Source organism: Brachyhypopomus gauderio, chromosome 2 (assembly GCF_052324685.1).
Source record: "Brachyhypopomus gauderio isolate BG-103 chromosome 2, BGAUD_0.2, whole genome shotgun sequence".
In the NCBI taxonomy this organism is placed as follows: domain Eukaryota; kingdom Metazoa; phylum Chordata; class Actinopteri; order Gymnotiformes; family Hypopomidae; genus Brachyhypopomus; species Brachyhypopomus gauderio.
In genome coordinates this window covers 16139168-16155802 of record NC_135212.1, presented here as the reverse complement: position 1 = coordinate 16155802, position 16635 = coordinate 16139168, and the positions used below count along the sequence as shown (strand labels likewise).

At 42.5% G+C, this 16635-nt stretch overlaps 1 protein-coding gene across 1 annotated transcript; it reads left to right on the top strand.

Annotated features, from left to right (window-relative positions):
* Positions 1-11513, top strand: zbtb38 (zinc finger and BTB domain containing 38). Its single transcript, XM_076988794.1, is given in 3 exon segments — positions 1-499; positions 6651-10273; positions 10275-11513. Coding segments are annotated over 2 exon segments (3876 nt in total). The 5' UTR covers positions 1-499; the 3' UTR covers positions 10528-11513.
* Positions 11514-16635: the final 5122 nt, after the last annotated feature.

Below are 16635 nucleotides of genomic sequence, written 5' to 3'. Positions count from 1 at the left end.
TTTTCACAGTTCCTCTCTTACATACGCTGTGCAGCAGTCTCCTGTTCTGCTTCTTCCATAGCTATTCGTCAGCCATGGTGTCTAAAGTTGTTGCTCTGCAGCTGTGTGCCTGTGCTAAGGAGCAGCCATGCTCACCTATTTATAAATCCCACAGTGGAGGCAAAAGCTCCAGCAGGCAACAGCATCAGAGTGGAGCTGAGCGGATGCCACCCTGCCACCACTGGACCAGGAGCCCAGTGGAAAGAGGGTACTGAGCAGAGGGCAAGAAGAGAGAGTGAGAGAGACAGAGAGAGAGTGAGAGACAGAGACTTTAATAGATCATGTGAGAGGAGAACTGAGCAGCAAGCAACGAGTCATTCTCAAAAAAAAAAAAAAAAGCTGTAACAGTTTCGTTTGCAGTTTGCAAAACCTTTTCTTTCACCCTACAGTGGAAGAGAACATGATGCTGTGTTCACGCGTCCCTCTGCCTCATCACGTTCTCTGATAAACAAAAATAAAGGTACGTTCAGCATGCTTCCTTTTCTCCAGGCTACTGTAGAAATCGCTATTAATTTAGCTGCAGGGTTCAGTTATGAGCTTCTGGTTCTTTGTATGACTAGACAGCTCATATGAGTACGCCTGCCGGGGGTTTTGCAGTGATCCAACTGAGGTAGGAAAGGGGATTTTGTTTGTATTCATATTCTGCTCTGAATAACTGTGTTGCACTTTTCTTTGCTGCTGTTATGCATTCTGTAACAAGGGTGTGACTGGATTGATAGGTCCATTGATGATGAGTAGAAATTTTGAGAATGCAAACAACCATGATCAAAAGTATTACGAAACAGCAATAAATCAATAAGTTAAACATACAACATCCTCGGCAACAGCAAACACAAAGCAATCCTAGCATTTTTTTAAAAGCGGGTTTACCAACTGAAATTAAAACCGCTGTCGCAGGAACAGATGCAGCATGCCCACACTGCAGGCAGTAAAGTAGTCCAGCAGCTTACGCTTCCACTGCAGAACACACACACACACACACACACACACACACACACACACACACACACACACACACACACATTCTTAAGCAGACATAACTGATCAGCATCTCTTGTCTATGCTGCTAAAGGCTACATGGGTCCATAAGCTTAAGGCTTTCAGCAGAGCTGCAGCAGATTCCCTGGTGGGGCGGTGCATGGTCCACCGATCAGCTCATGCACAATAAATACTGCGCCACAGCATGTTGCCGTGACAACGGAGGCCTGTAAGATGGAAAGACTAGTGGATGTTTTTGCACTGATTACAAGCTCTGCTTCTCCTATAAGTCCAGGAGCATCGCAGAGTAATCAAACAGCTCCAGCCAGGTTTACAAAATTCACTCTGTACAAAGTACACTGGCTAGAGTATATATTCATCTGCTAGTAATTTATGAAAATGTATACTAAAACAGAGGTAAAATTGCCTCCTCCTTTCAACCTGCTTTCAAATTTATGTTTGTTTCAGAAACAGTCCTGCTAGGCAGATGCTGCCATCCAAGATCATCAGTGCAGGCCAGAGAGTTGTGTGGGTGGATGGACTGTTGGCTTTTTCTGCTGTGTAATTCTGCTCTGTTGAGCTTTGTCGGTAGTTTCTACTCCCTCATTTTCGTTCTGAGCAAGATGTATTGCACATGAACCATTTGAGAACTTGCACCAAATGCATGCGAATGAAAGCAGTTAGGGCTAGAAAAGAAAATGAAATGTAATGCAACTCAATCGTTGACAGTGATATGAAATGGTGGCTAAAATACTAGTGCATTGGCAGCCATTTTACCTGTGGCAAGGCTACCTCCCATCAGGGTTTTAAAATGGCTGCTCAGCTGTAAGTGAATGGGTGCTCTAACGCTGCTACTGCGACATTACACTGGCATATAGAACAAGTGCAACGCCATTATGCTGCAGATAACCGCAGGTGGACAGGCTAATTTGTAAGATTCTGTCTGTTAGTATGGGAGAGAACCAGCTAATTGACAGACACTGAAATCTAGTGGAAGAGATTAAAAAAGAACCAAAGACACAAAAATCAACATACACTGTGCCAGAGAGAGAAATAGAGATAAATGTTTGCAGTGGTTGTACATGACACACTTTACACTTTATGGTAAAATGTGTCAGATATTTATGGTAGTTAGGTGTGTAAACACACCAACAGAAAAATCATTTGATATCATGCAGTGCTTTAGCCTGATGGAGAATGTATAATCAACACATAGCATTTAAATGGGATGTTTGATGTACACTGAAGATTCATTTAAATCATTGTTGTCTAATCTAAGCATGAAGGGTCTTATAATGGTTGCAAATTTTTTAATGATTCATCAGCCTCTATTATCTCTGTAGCAGCTATTTTATAAATAACTGAAAATTAAAAACAAATTTGCTAAAAATATTTAAAATTAAAAATATTTAAACATTTCATGTTTGTCAAACCATCTAAATTTAAACATATAAATATGAATGCATGCATGAATCACACAATAAGTCAGTAACCTCATTATCTCTTTTATTCTTCAAATCATAAAGACAGTGTAGAATTATTGATCCATTTATTTTCTCACATCCACAGGATGCGTGATCATGCAGAGCAATGGACAGTGAGAGCCTGACCTTCATTTATTTCCTTTGTTTATTTTGCTTAGAGATGAGTGAAGATATGAATGTGCTGAGTGAGCTGGTTGATGTTATCACTATGTATAAAGCCTGGGCTCCATCTTATTGACACCTTCAGGTTAGAGATGTGTTATGTAGAACGAAATTAACATTTGAAAATGCCACATCATAAAATTCCAACTGTCATCAGTTTACATGCCTCATTTCAGTTCTAATGAAGAATGTTTTCAGTTTCAGTGTAGGATTTTTTTCAGTTCCAGCAAAGAATCAGTATTGCGGCACTTTGAAAGGTCCCCTTCCTATCTATTGCTAAACCTCTAAGAACCTGAGTCTTTGTGGTTTTAACATTTAATGGACTTCATCTGACTATCTATAATAAAATAAATAGATATGTAGAATACAAAAAAAGATATCTTTAGTTACATCATGCGAATCATCAGTTAAAGTGTCACAAATCCCAAACGATAAGAGATATTTAATTGTCCAACACCTAGTATAAATTACATTTTCAGATATCAAAAGAAACTGCATGTGTGATACATTCCGTAAGTGGATCTTCTTCAAGGTTGCCAGATTGGCAGTTACTTGTATTTAATGGAGTTAAATACACATACAAACTTCAGCATAATATATATGTATATTATATTATTATATACACATCATAAAATAAAATAAAAATTTGTCTATAAAAATCTGTAAATCTGTAAATGGAAATGATATAGGAAACAAACTTAAATGTTCTTTTATCTGTAAAGGCAAGTCATCAGATACAATTGGGGCAGTTTTTCATGCAAGTTTTAAACATTAACTGGAGTGTAAATCAGTAAGGAAATCTAGCAACCCTGATCATCTTTCGGTGCTCTGTAGAAATATGAAAAATGTCATGGGTTGTTTTTAAAGATAGTTAGAAAATGTCGCAATCTTGAAAGAGCTCATCAATATGGATTTGTGGAGAACAAAAACATTGTTCAATTGAGGACTGTTCCAAACATTTTTGTAGAATTGCACATCTGCTGTCTGCGTAGATACACAATGAGCTTAAAAGCAATCTAATAGAGCTTGAAGTCATAATGATGAGCCCATAGACATTGCATTGCAGTGCCTACACTTAAAAAAAATACATGAGAGTAGAGGTGTATTCAACTAAGGATTTTCATAGTCGAATCTGATTCGTCAGATTTTCCCTTTAGTCGACTAATAGTTGAATCGGGTTTTTTAAAATCTAGAGTACATTAAACGGGATCCCGTTCTCATTCAGGACTTTTTTCCACTTCAAAGTTAAAACCTAAAACACTCAGATAAATGAATAAACATGGTAGGTTGGCTTTATTCAGCTTTTATTTATTTTTTTATGAAACGTTAGAGAACATGAACAAAAAAAAGTCACCGTCAATGCGCATATCGAACTGTCAGACAGGCACTGTGCAAAATGTCAAACATATTTTAAATAAAATATGCCTGCCTGAAAATATAAAAAATTGCCACACAACAGCAAAAAAATTTAACGAAAAGTTTAAGTAACGGGGTTTAAAAAGCAAACAACAACAAAAAATGTTGATAGGCCTACTTGCCGAGACGCGACGAGACGACTGAAACGACAAACGGCTGAACTGTTTTTTTTTTTTTTTTTTTGCCTTACACGTTTTAAATGGTATGCCATATTGGTTGTTATTGTGCGAAATGAAAGACCTTGATGACATAACTTGCACTTTACTTTGTTTGATTCATCTTTATCTTTTTCAAAATACTTCTGAAGTTTTTTTAGTAATAGCGTGTTCAGCTCCGCTCATTTGGATTGTCCAACTGCAGGGTGTGATTTATTAATGTGTAGTAAGGAAGATGCCTATTGTTAATGTGCACACATCATTTTAAAATATTTATTAACAGAAATTAGGATGATTTTGACAAAAGGCTATAGATAACGAAAACAACGACATTTCATGTAACAACTAATTCTTAGCAGCATCCTTGGGCACCCCCATGTTAGAATGGTACCTACACTAGGGGGTATAGTCGACTATAGTCGAATCAGCGACTATTGCAGGTCACACCTACATGAGAGTCTACCAGAGCAGCCGGGGCGATTTTCAGTCAGACTAAAATCGCCCAAAAGGGCTGGTACTACAGGGAATGCACCTCAATGCTGATTGGACAATGGCATTCAGAGGCAAGAGAAACTGTCCAGAACAGGCATAGCTAGTTAAATGCCATGAAATAATGTGAGAGAAAAAATACTTCCTTTTCATCCTTTCATGGTGCATCGCCCAATCGCCCTAATTAACAAACCACCCATGGTTTTGAAGATGTGTTTTCACTCGGGGAGCACATTGCAGAAACCCAATTCGGAATTGAGAACCATAATTTCATGCTCCTGTCATTTGTTGTCTCTGTATTTCACAATTTAAGGCTGCACCACATCGCAAAATTAACTACCCTGGAGATACAGAGTGCCAGCACACGCAAGAAATTGTGCAAAACAGTTATTTTTCAAGGGTTTTAGATCATCAGCCCCATATATGTGTATATAATGTGTGTGTGTGTGTGTATGTGTGTGTGTGACATAGTTTTAAATGAACAATAAAACTTTATTCATTAAAATATAAAATGAATTAATTTATACACTTATTCCTATGCCATATCATATGTCTGTCTTTGTTAAAGGGCACAGTATTTCAGCAGTATTTCAGCATGAAAGCATGTATTTAATGTGTATGTAATGTGTAACAGCATCTTGTGTCATAACTACATCTCTGCTGTTTGTAACAAACCAAACTGTGTGAATATTGGGTAAAGACAATTTTGTCTCTGGTGTCTTTGGACAGCTCTTTGGTCTTAGCCATGTTAGTAGTTGGAGTCTTACTGATTGTGTGGGGTGGACAGTTGTCTTTATGCAGCTAACGACCTCAAACAGGTGCTTCTAATTTAGAATAATAAGTGGAGTGGAGGTGGACTTTTTAAAGGTGGACTAACAGGTCTTTGAGGGCCAGATTTTTGCTGTTTGGCAGGTGTTCACATAGATATTTGCAGCAGTAATGCACAAACAATATTTAGAAATCATACATTGTGATTTCTGGATTTTTTTAAGATTATGTCTCTCACAGTGGGCATGCACCTGAGATGAAAATTTCAGACCCCTCCATGATTTCTAAGTGGCAGAACTTGCAAAGTTGCAGGTTGTTCAAATACTTATTTTGCTCACTGTATAGTAAATTAGCATTATATCTAGTTGCAAATAAATTACAGATATCTATTCAGTTCAATAAATGTTAAAACTGCTTGCCTTACTGCGATTCCCTTTCTTCCCAAACAACAAAGTATTACCTACTCAGATGTATGAAGCTTCTATTAACAGCAGGCTCTCACACTGCTTTATCTCCATGCCAGGAAAACAACTCCCACACCCTGAAGTTTTTTTCCTAAACCACAAGACTTGAGCATGCTCAGTCGGCCTCTCTCTGAGGAAACGTATCATCTTGTTTTCTGTTAGCAAAAAAACTTCACTGGTTTTGTAGTGAAAAGAAACAGTAAAGTGTAAAAGCAGTTTGTTAGTAGTACAGAATTGGATATACAGAACTTTCCATCAGTTTTGATAAAATGTTACCTGGTGCTAAATGATCTGCTGAATCAAGTCAATTGTCAGTTTTTGCTACACAAAAATCCAGGTACCCTAACACTACAATCATAACATAACATAATTCAAGGCATTTCAATGCGTTAAATATCTTTATTTAACCCATAATTCTTAAAGATGCAACATGTTTGAAAGACTCACTTCTCATATCTTGACTTTCTCTGACTGGTACTCTGCAAACAGTCAGATGATAAACATGTAGTGACATGTAAGTAGCAGCTTGAATATAGATTCCAATGTCTGAGCATTGCTGCCCCCTAGTGTTTTTTTCATAAAGGTTCATTTTGTATATCCAGATCTTTTCAAGCTAAAATGTGTAAAAAATGTAAATTGTATAATTACTGTATTACACTCTACTGTAATGATGTCTTCTGTCATCATCCCTGCAGATGATGGTGCTTCAGTCCAGCACTCATGGAATGGCAGACAACTCCTACCCTACCACGATTCTCACTCGGCTGAGTGAACAGCGCTTACACGGCCTGTTCTGCGATGTTACCATTGTTGTGGAGGACATCAAATTCCGTGCTCACCGGAACATCCTGGCTGCCACTAGTGGATTTTTCTACAATGTTTTCACAGCCTCAGACACTTGCATGTCTGGCCAAGTGCTGGAACTGCCAGACCTAAAGTCTGAGGTGTTTGCCAGCATTCTCAACTTCATGTACTCTTCCAAGGTGGAGTCAGCCAGCACAGAACACAACAAAAACTTTGTGGCTGCTGGGAAAAGGTTAGGTATACCCTTTCCAGAGAAGCTACTTGAGACACCTCATGAGTCTGATCAGTTAGAGAACTCTTCTAGTCCACTAAAACTCTCTGAAAATTGCACACTGAAGAATGAGTCACAACGGCTTGAGGAACAGGACTGCCCTAAAGGCCCACGAATAACTAATGCTTTCTCTATTACAGAAGTGACAGCAAGTAGCAACCCATTTACCCCAATGAACTTGAGTAACAATGGCCACCAATCACCAGACACAAATAACAATCCGTCTGGCTGCACAACACCAGGCATGCCCTCAGTAGAAAGTGACCCCACCTATGCTAAGACTGAACCCACACGTGCCCTGTCTGAACACTCATATGCTGTGAGCCAAGGCATTCAAACTACTGACATCAAAGAGGCATCACAATTATGTAATAAAGGCAACTTGAGACCTGTAGTGATACAATCTGAGACTCTCACCATCCAAACAATTGGGCCCCTTAAGAAGCGCCACAGACTTTGCAAAGGCACAGCATCCATATCTAAGGAAACAAAAGTATCTGTTCAGAATCCTGGTAGAAGAACTGTGGTACAAAATATTCTTCCTGACCCTTCACCTGTAGTGCAGTCTCGAGATTCAATGACTGGTATAAGTTCTTCCCCAAACTTGTTGCCTCCATGTGAGGTTACATCCTCACAAGATGCTGATCCACCCACCTTAATTCCTGAAAATATAAACCCAACTTACCAAGTTGCTTCAACTTACCACTGCCAGCAATGTCCTGAGGCCTTCAGCAACTTAGCACTTCTCACCAACCACACCCAAGTCCACAAGAGAAGATTTGTTAGTCATTTGTTTTGCAAGTATTGCCACAAAAAATTCATGCACTTTAAAAGATTGCGCAATCATGAACAGGTGTGTGTAAAAGGCCCACCAGAACTGGAGCAGAATGGCAAAGAGGATTCAATCAGTCTTGACTCAAATAATAGATCTAGGTTGGATGATTCAGTTTTCCCAGTTCCTAATCTGCAGGAACCTCCAATACTGGACCCCACACTCACCTGTCCATTGGAGACACCTCCAGATGGAATTACAAAATCAAACAGTCAACAGGCATATAAATGCAGCAAGTGCAAGCGAGCTTACGTGACTTTGTCTAGCCTAAAAAGACATGAGAATGTGCACTCATGGCAGCGAGCATATCCTTGCCATTACTGCAATAAGGTATTTGCTCTTGCAGAATATCGTACCAAACATGAGATCTGGCATACAGGTGAGCGACGCTATCAGTGCATCTTCTGTTTGGAGACATTCATGACTTATTACATCCTCAAGAACCACCAGAAGTCCTTCCATGGCATTGACCCACATCTGGCGGTAAATAATAAATCAGGCAATCGTGGTTTGAAAGGGAGTGTTTATCCTATAAAGCTATACAGACTTTTACCAATGAAGTTCAGGAAGAAAAGGTATAAGTCTTACAGTCAGACTTATTCTGAAGGCATTAGCAACCATGAGCAGTCCTTCTCCGATACTCTTGAAACCAATTCACCAGCTGCTTCATTGGAAGACACAGCTCCTACAGTGGCAGACAATTCCATTGTTGGCCAGTCATTATTCTCAATGCCTGTAACCTTCATGGCAACACCTAAAATGGTGGCTTCTGAAATGCCTCGCATAACCTTTGACCAACCATATGATCAAAATAAAGAACTGGTTATAACGTCTGATAAAATCATGTCTTGTACACAACAGAGGGGGTTGCATCCCACTAACACTCCAAGGAAAAATAGAGTACCGGTACATGCTTTTGAGGGCACTGGATCACCTGTTTTCAGCTATGGATTCCGAACCTCGGTGGCAACACAAGAAAATGCAGGGACCTCCACAGTAATGCACAAAAATAATTCATCTAATTTACAAAACAACAGTGACACAAATAGAGATGTTTTGCCATTCCTTAACATACCATCTGTCTGCTCATTTGAGGGCTTGAGTAAGCTTAGTGAATTATCAGCAGCAGCACAAACCATTGAAGCAATGGCTAACCAGCTTCTCCTACCACGGCCAGAGAAGCTGCCACAGAGCCTCAGTCCAGCTGGAAAGACAGAAACATACATTGCCAAACCAGCCTGTCCTGGTCCATCAGTCAACAGTGAAGTCTTGCCCCTCTGCCAGATAACTGTGAAAATTGGCAATGAGGCCATAATTCGACGCAAAATTAAAGGCTCAAAGCTGTTCCCAAAAACAAAAAAGAAGAGAAGCTGGAAAAAAGTAGAGGATGAAAGTATCCCAGTACAAGATGGTATAGGATGTCCAAGTCTGCGCTTACGGGCGGAGGTTACAACATCAGTCACAAAAAATGAACAATATGATGATGTGAATGATTCTGAAAATGACAAATTATGGCGTCCATATTACAGGTATAAACCTAAAAGGAAAGGCAAAAAATTAAGATCAAAACAGAAAAGAATGAAGTCAGTACAGTTCTATACAAAGCCCTTGTCACCTGAACCAGATGTTAATGACTTAACACCATTTGTCCGCAACTCAGAAGAGAGAATCTCAGAAGCGAGTTCTGAATATAGGCGGCAACTGAGGAGTCACAGCCCAAAGGAGGCATTCCCATGCCATAGCTGTAGCAGCTCTTTCTCTACTCCAACCTCTCTCAGCATGCACATTGTTAGCTGCCATCAGCTTCACTGCAAGATGTGTGGTAAACAATGTCCCCTGGAGGAGCTTCCCAATGCAGATGTACCATTCAGAGATGCAAATGGTGACTTTGTGTGCCAGAGCTGCACAGAGGATGGCTCCTGCTTCAGCTCAGATGTGGCTGCCTGCAGTCTCAGCAGTGAGAAGCGCTACCATTGCTCCTACTGCCCACAACGGTTTCTGTACCTTGCTACCAAGAAAAGTCATGAGGCAAAACATCTTGAAAAACTCAATACTGGATGGAGCTGTCACTACAGCCCTAAAGTGTGCAAGTCTACAGCACTGCTGAGCAAGCATGACAACAAGCACTTCTGCCACACCATAGGGGTAAGACAGCTAATGAACGCTGAGAATAATGTGACTGCTGAGCCATATTCCCCTGTTACTGACAGTAAGGAACACTCCCAACCTGACCCATGGGACAGTCCAGAGATCTATTCACCACTCACTCCAAAAACAGATGAGCCAGTAGATATGGAAACAGAGTGTTTTTTTCCTAAAACCACCCACATCTTCAAGAAAACTTCCTTGTCATTTTGCTATAAAGGCAACAGGCCCTTTTCTCCCCTCCTCCCAGAGATGCAAAGGAAAAAAAAAGAAAAAAAACATTCTGGAACATTCTAAATACTTCAGTCTGGAGGGGCACAAACTGACCTCTGTGGAGACTGAGACACAAAGTCAACTGGGCCAACTGCCCAACTCTGAAACAAACTACCATCTGAACACTTTCAGGCCCTTTCCAACATGCCTGAGAAGAGGGCCTGTTACCACAGGAGCTGCCCTGCATTCACCAAAGTTAGAGTGGAATTTGCACAAAGAGGAACCTCATTTTTACACCCACAACTGATTCTGCAGGAAGGTTGTGGAAATAGATTACTTGCTGATGTCACATAGTAAACTGAAATTATGTTAATGAAAATGAATTACCTTGCAATATTAAGTTGTGCTTTAGAAGCTGTACAGCATATATGAAAATGTTATTGTCATTCAGAAAATAATGCTATAAATATAGAGTATTTTTGTCTGTTCACAAAATAATGTTTGTAGTTGTTCATGGTTTTCTACAAGACAAAAAATATTTTTGTACATTTTTATTTGTCTCTCAATTAAGTGGAAGAGTAGTTGCTTATTATGCATTACCTTCAGTGGGTTAGCAGCTGCATACACTGATCAAATTTCAAACTCATGGTAAGAAAGCCGCATTGCAACTTTCTCCACTGTATCCAACTCCTGCTCAGTGTTTAATATTTACACCATTTGATGAATTTGCTGGGAAGTCTTCACATATTTACAGATGATTATATAATTTTCTCCAGACATACAGGTGAGCGATGCTATCAGTGCGTCTTTTGTTTGTAGACATTGACTTATTACATCCTCAAGAACCACCAGAAGTCCTTCCATGGAACTGACCCATGTCTGGAAGTAAATAAGAAATCAGGCAATTGTAGTTTGAAAGGGAGTGTTTATCCTATAGAGCTATACAGACTTTTACCAATGAAATTCAGAGGGAAAAGGTCTCCAGAGTCAGACTTATTCTGAAGGCATTGGCAACCATGAGCAGTCCTTCTCTGATACTCTTGAAACTAATTCACCAGCTGCTTCATTGGAAGACACAGCTCCTACAGTGGCAGACAATTCTATTGTTGGTCAGTCATTATTCTCAATAACTGTAACCTTCATGGCAACACATAAAATGGTGGCTTCTGAAATGCCTCACATTACCTTTGACCAACCATGTGATCAAAATAAAGAACTGGTTATAACGTCTGATAAAATCATGTCTTGTACACAACAGGGGGAAAAATAGACTAGGCTACATGCTTTTGAGAGCACTGGATCACCTGTTTTCAGCTATGGATTCTGAACCTCGGTGACAACACAAGAAAATTGCAGGGACCTCCACAGTAATGCACAAAAATAATTCATCTCATTTACAAAACAACAGTGACACAAATAGAGATGATTTGCCATTCCTTAACATACCATCTGTCTGCTCATTTGAGGGCTTGAGTAAGCTTAGTGAATTATCAACAGCAGCACAAACCATTGAAGCAATGGCTAACCAACTTCTCCTACCACGGCCAGAGAAGTTGGCACTAGAGGTGTATTCAACTAAGGATTTTCATAGTCAAATCTGATTTGTCAGATTTTCCCTTTAGTCGACTAATAGTCGAATTGGGTTTTTTTTTTTTTTCTAGAGCACCTTAAATGGGATCCCGTTCTCATTCAGGACTTTTTTCCACTTCAAAGTAAAAACCTAAAACACTCAGATAAATGAATAAACATGTTGAGTTGGCTTTATTCAGCTTTTATTTATTTACTTATTTATTTTTAATGAAACGTTAGAGAACATTAACCATCAGTGCGCAGTGCACATATCGAACTGTCAGACAGGCACTGTGCAAAATGTCAAAAATATTTTAAATAAAATATGCTTGCCTGAAAATATAAAAAAATTGCCACACAACAGCAAAAACATTATAAGGAAAGGTTTAAGTAACGGGGTTTAAAAAACAAACAAAAATTTTTTATAGGCCTACTTGCCGACGCACCGCCATAACACGACCGAAAGAACAAACAGCTGAACTGTTTTTTTTGCCTTATGCGTTTTAAATGGTATGCCATGTTGATTGTTGTCGTGTGAAATGAAAGATATTGATGACATAACTTGCACTTTACTTTGTTTGATTCATCTTTATCTTTTTCAAAATACTTTAGTAGCCATTATAATCTTGGCAGATACTAACTGTCCTGTAGCGTGTTCAGCTCCGCTCATTCAGATTGTGCAACTGCAGGGTGTGATTTATTAATGTGTAGTAAGGAAGATGACTATTGTTAATGCGCACACATCATTTAAAAAATATTTATTAACAGAAATTAGGATGATTTTATTTGACAAAAGGCTATATATAACAAAAACAAAGAAATTTCATGTAACAACTAATTCTTAGCAGCATTCTTGGGCACCCCCATGCAGTTAGAATGGTACATTCGACTATGACGTTCATAGTCGACTAGGGGGTATAGTCAACTATATTCGAATCAGCGACTATTGCAGGTCACCCCTAGTTGCCACTGAGCCTTAGTCCTGCTGGAAAGACAGAAACATACATTGCCAAACTAGCCTGTCCTGGTCCATCAGTCAACAGTGAAGTCTTGCACCTCTGCCAGATAATTCCCAAAAAATACATCACAGAAATGAATGCTCATGAATGCATTGTGCATTCATTGACTCAGATGAATGCACAATGTATAAGAGGTTTTATTAGCAAGCTTCTTCAGTACAGAAGAGGAGTTCAGCAGCTAAGGATGGGTACGTAATCCGATATCAATGCCATGAGCAGTCACAGTCCAGGTAGCACACCACAACACACCAGGCTAAAGTACCGGGAACAAACCAAAGGGAGAGTGAGTAGAACCGTGTCTAACCGTAAGACCATCCAGAATAATGCTCGGTATGCAGTTCATAGTAATGAGGCAATACTTTGCAAAGAGCAGAGGAGGGTAAGTGTCTTTACGTATGAGTAATGAGTGTCAGGTGCAGTTAATATTGTGGGGAAGAGGAGTGTCGCAGACATCGCCAGGAATTCTGGGGGCTGTTGTCTCTTTGACGAGACTGACACTCTTTTTTATACAGCAAATATTGCCAAATGGTCACTAACTGCAAACAAGACTACCTTCACAATTTTCTCAAAATATTTAATACAATTTTCTGAAGGATTCATGAAGTGATTTCTCTATAATAAGCTGAACTGGATGTGCATTTCCTGAAGGAAATACATAGTGTTTGAAAAGTCTGTGTGTGTGTGTGCATGTGTGTGTAGTGGGTTTGACAGAGATGTGTGTGTGAGAGATGTATGTATGTTTGTGTGTGTGTGTGTGTGGAGTGGGTATGGGAGAGAGGTGTTTGTGTGCAGTTGGTATGGGACAGAGGTGTTTGTGTGTGTGTGATTATGGGACAGAGATGTACAGGATGTGTGTGTTTGTGTGTGTGTGTGTGTGTGTGTGTGGGGAGTGGCTATGGGACAGAGATGTACAGGATGTGTGTGCGTGTGCATGCATTGTGTAGTGGGTTTGATAGACATGTGTGTGTGAGAGATGCATGTGTGTGTGTGTGGGTGGGTGGGTGGGTGGGTGGGTGTCTGTGTGGAGTGAGTATGTGAGAGGGATGTACACTCTGTCACTGCTTATTTGAGTGGAGAAGCCTTGTTTAATCTTATTTGCACCCTCCGAACAAACGGTCATAGTTCGGGACATATTTAACTTCTCGCTTAACCTGGGGTCTGCCCTAGCGGCTCCCTAGAGCTTTTTCAAAAATGTTTGAAAATGTAAAAAGATGGGGGAGAGAAATATATTTTTTGTTTTAATATAGTTTTTGTAGGAGACAAACATGACACCAACATTCTTAACGTTTTCCAATGCTGTAAGAATGTGTAGAATAAATTAAATTAAATTTCAACATTTATGTCAATGAAGATTTGCGTCATAGGTTGCGACACACGTTTCTATTAGCAGGGCGAGAAAGCTCAGCTTGGCCAAAGCCACAAATGGAGCGAAATTGAAAGCCTCCCAACACCCGAGAAACTTGTCTATGACACATGGAATGCTCTTCTTGACAATTATAGGAACATGAAGACATATGCATTTGGGGTATTATCTATCTTTGGATCAACATACCTGTGCGAACAGATATTTTCAAACATGAACTACATCAAATCAAAATATCGCACCCGCCTCACAGATGAGAGTTTGCAGTCCTGCGTCATCTTACATGCCCGATGTTGAGAAGCTGACCAGTGATGTCCGAAAACAGAAGCCACATTAAAAAGGTTGTGGTTTTATTTTTATAAACGGAGCCTGTGTTTTATTGCACTTTGTGCCCAAATAAGGGGCATGTTGTGACGCTGGCGTGTGGGAGCAAGGAGGAAACGCGACAGACGTCTTGTGGTGCACACTGAACATTTAATGAAAATACAAAAACGCAAAGGCCAGCACAGATGGTGCAAGCACGCAAATTGCGGTGGCTTGCACAGGCATGAACTTTAGACAAAGACGAGCACAAGACACCGCGGTAACGCACATTAAATAGGTGAAGTACACAGACCCACGTGACCTCGAGACAAGGCACAGGTGTAACCACGAACACGCTCACAAACAACCCACACCCACGGAAGTACAAACATGGACATAACGACACGCAGACAACATAGCGGCACGCCCACAAGGAAGGGTCCGGAGCTGTTCCGTAACAGAACCCCCCGCCAGGGGCTCGCTACTCCCGGAGTGTCCCGCGTAGCGGGAGAGCCCCGAACAAACACCAACGGGCAGGTCCGGAGCCCCCGGGATCACGAGCCTCCGAGAGCAGTCACCCCCGACGGCGGGAACCGCCGCGGACAGCTCTAGCACACCCTCCCTGGGAAGACAGGGGAGAAAACATTAAACAATGGCACAGTCACAAACACGCACACGGGAACATGAAACACAAGAGGAACGAACGGGAAAAGGAGATTAGGGAGACATAGGGGAATGGACAAACATATAGGGACAGGCAGCCATGGCACCGCTCCAGCTGCCTGCCAAAGCGCACACGGTGTTGCTATCCCTCCAGGGAAAGCAGGCTGGGCGGGCGCGGCAGGCGGAACAGGCGGCGGAGTCCCTCCGGTCTTTGGGTTCCGACTCCTCGCGCGCGTTGCGCCGCTCGCAACTCCCGCTGGCCGCGCTCCCGGTGGCTTCCTTAGGGGAGCCTCGGTTCTCCCTCTGGGCGCGGCTGGAGTCCTGGCTTTCTGCCGCGCGCCGGCTGGTGTCCGCGGCGGCTCCAAGGGCGCGTGACACATCCACCTTGGACCGCTGACCACACCAGGACCCCCCTGCGCTCCTGGAGATGCCGTCGCCTCGCCCCCCGACGTCTCCATCTCCTCCTCGCTCTCGGAGACGCTCCGACCCAGCGACATGGGTTCCTCCGGGGTCAGGCAGCGGGAGCAGTCCATGCTGCTCGCCGCTGAGGGAGACTGAGGAACCTCTTTCCCTAGGTGGACTGTGCTCTCCGAACACCCAGAGGCGCTGTCCACCCCCTCGCTCTCTTCCTCGCGCCCCAAGGGTGATGAACAGGCGGACGGAGGGCGACTGACTTCCACCCCCTCCCCATAATACACGGTAGGAGCCGAGAATAGGGAAGGGGGAGGGCTGACGTCCTCCTCCGCATCGTGGCGCTCGGTGGAGGATGTGTAGCTGGAGGGAAGAGAGCTGGTCTCCTCGTCACCCTCCCCGTAATAGACCGTCGATTCGGAGAACAACGACGACGGGGGGCTGACCTTCTCCTCCTCGGCCGTCCGGAGAGCTGCGGGAATAGAGGGCGCGCAGCTGGTTTCGCCTTCCCTCTCCTCCGAACGAACGGAGGAGCGGGGGCTCTCCTCCTCTCCGGACTCGTCGCTGCCGAACTCGACTTCGGGAGGGGTGAGGGCAAAGGTACCCGCACCCACCATGAACGGCTCACTGGTGTCCTCCTCCTCAGGGAGAACCAGGAGCGGTGCGCTTGCTTCCTCCCTCTTACTGCTGCTCACAGCCATGGGTGGAAGCTCCAGGGACGCGTGGGGGTGTCTCTCCTCCCATGCGCGTGCCGCGGATCGGCGGAAGTACTCCGCCGTCTCGGCATCCTCCGTCTCCCGAGCGGCACAGAGCAGGTACGTGCAGACAGGGTCCTGCTTCATCTGCTGCTCGGTAACGGGGACTTCTTGGCGCCGGACTGGGGAAGAGCCGTGGTGACGCCTGCTCCTTCTCTTCCCCCTCGGTGCTCGGGTGGCGTATCCTGGCATACGTCGTCTTGTTCAGCTCGTCTTTCTGTGACGCTGGCGTGTGGGAGCAAGGAGGAAACGCGACAGACGTCTTGTGGTGCACACTGAACATTTAATGAAAATACAAAAACGCAAAGCCCAGCACAGATGGTGCAAGCACG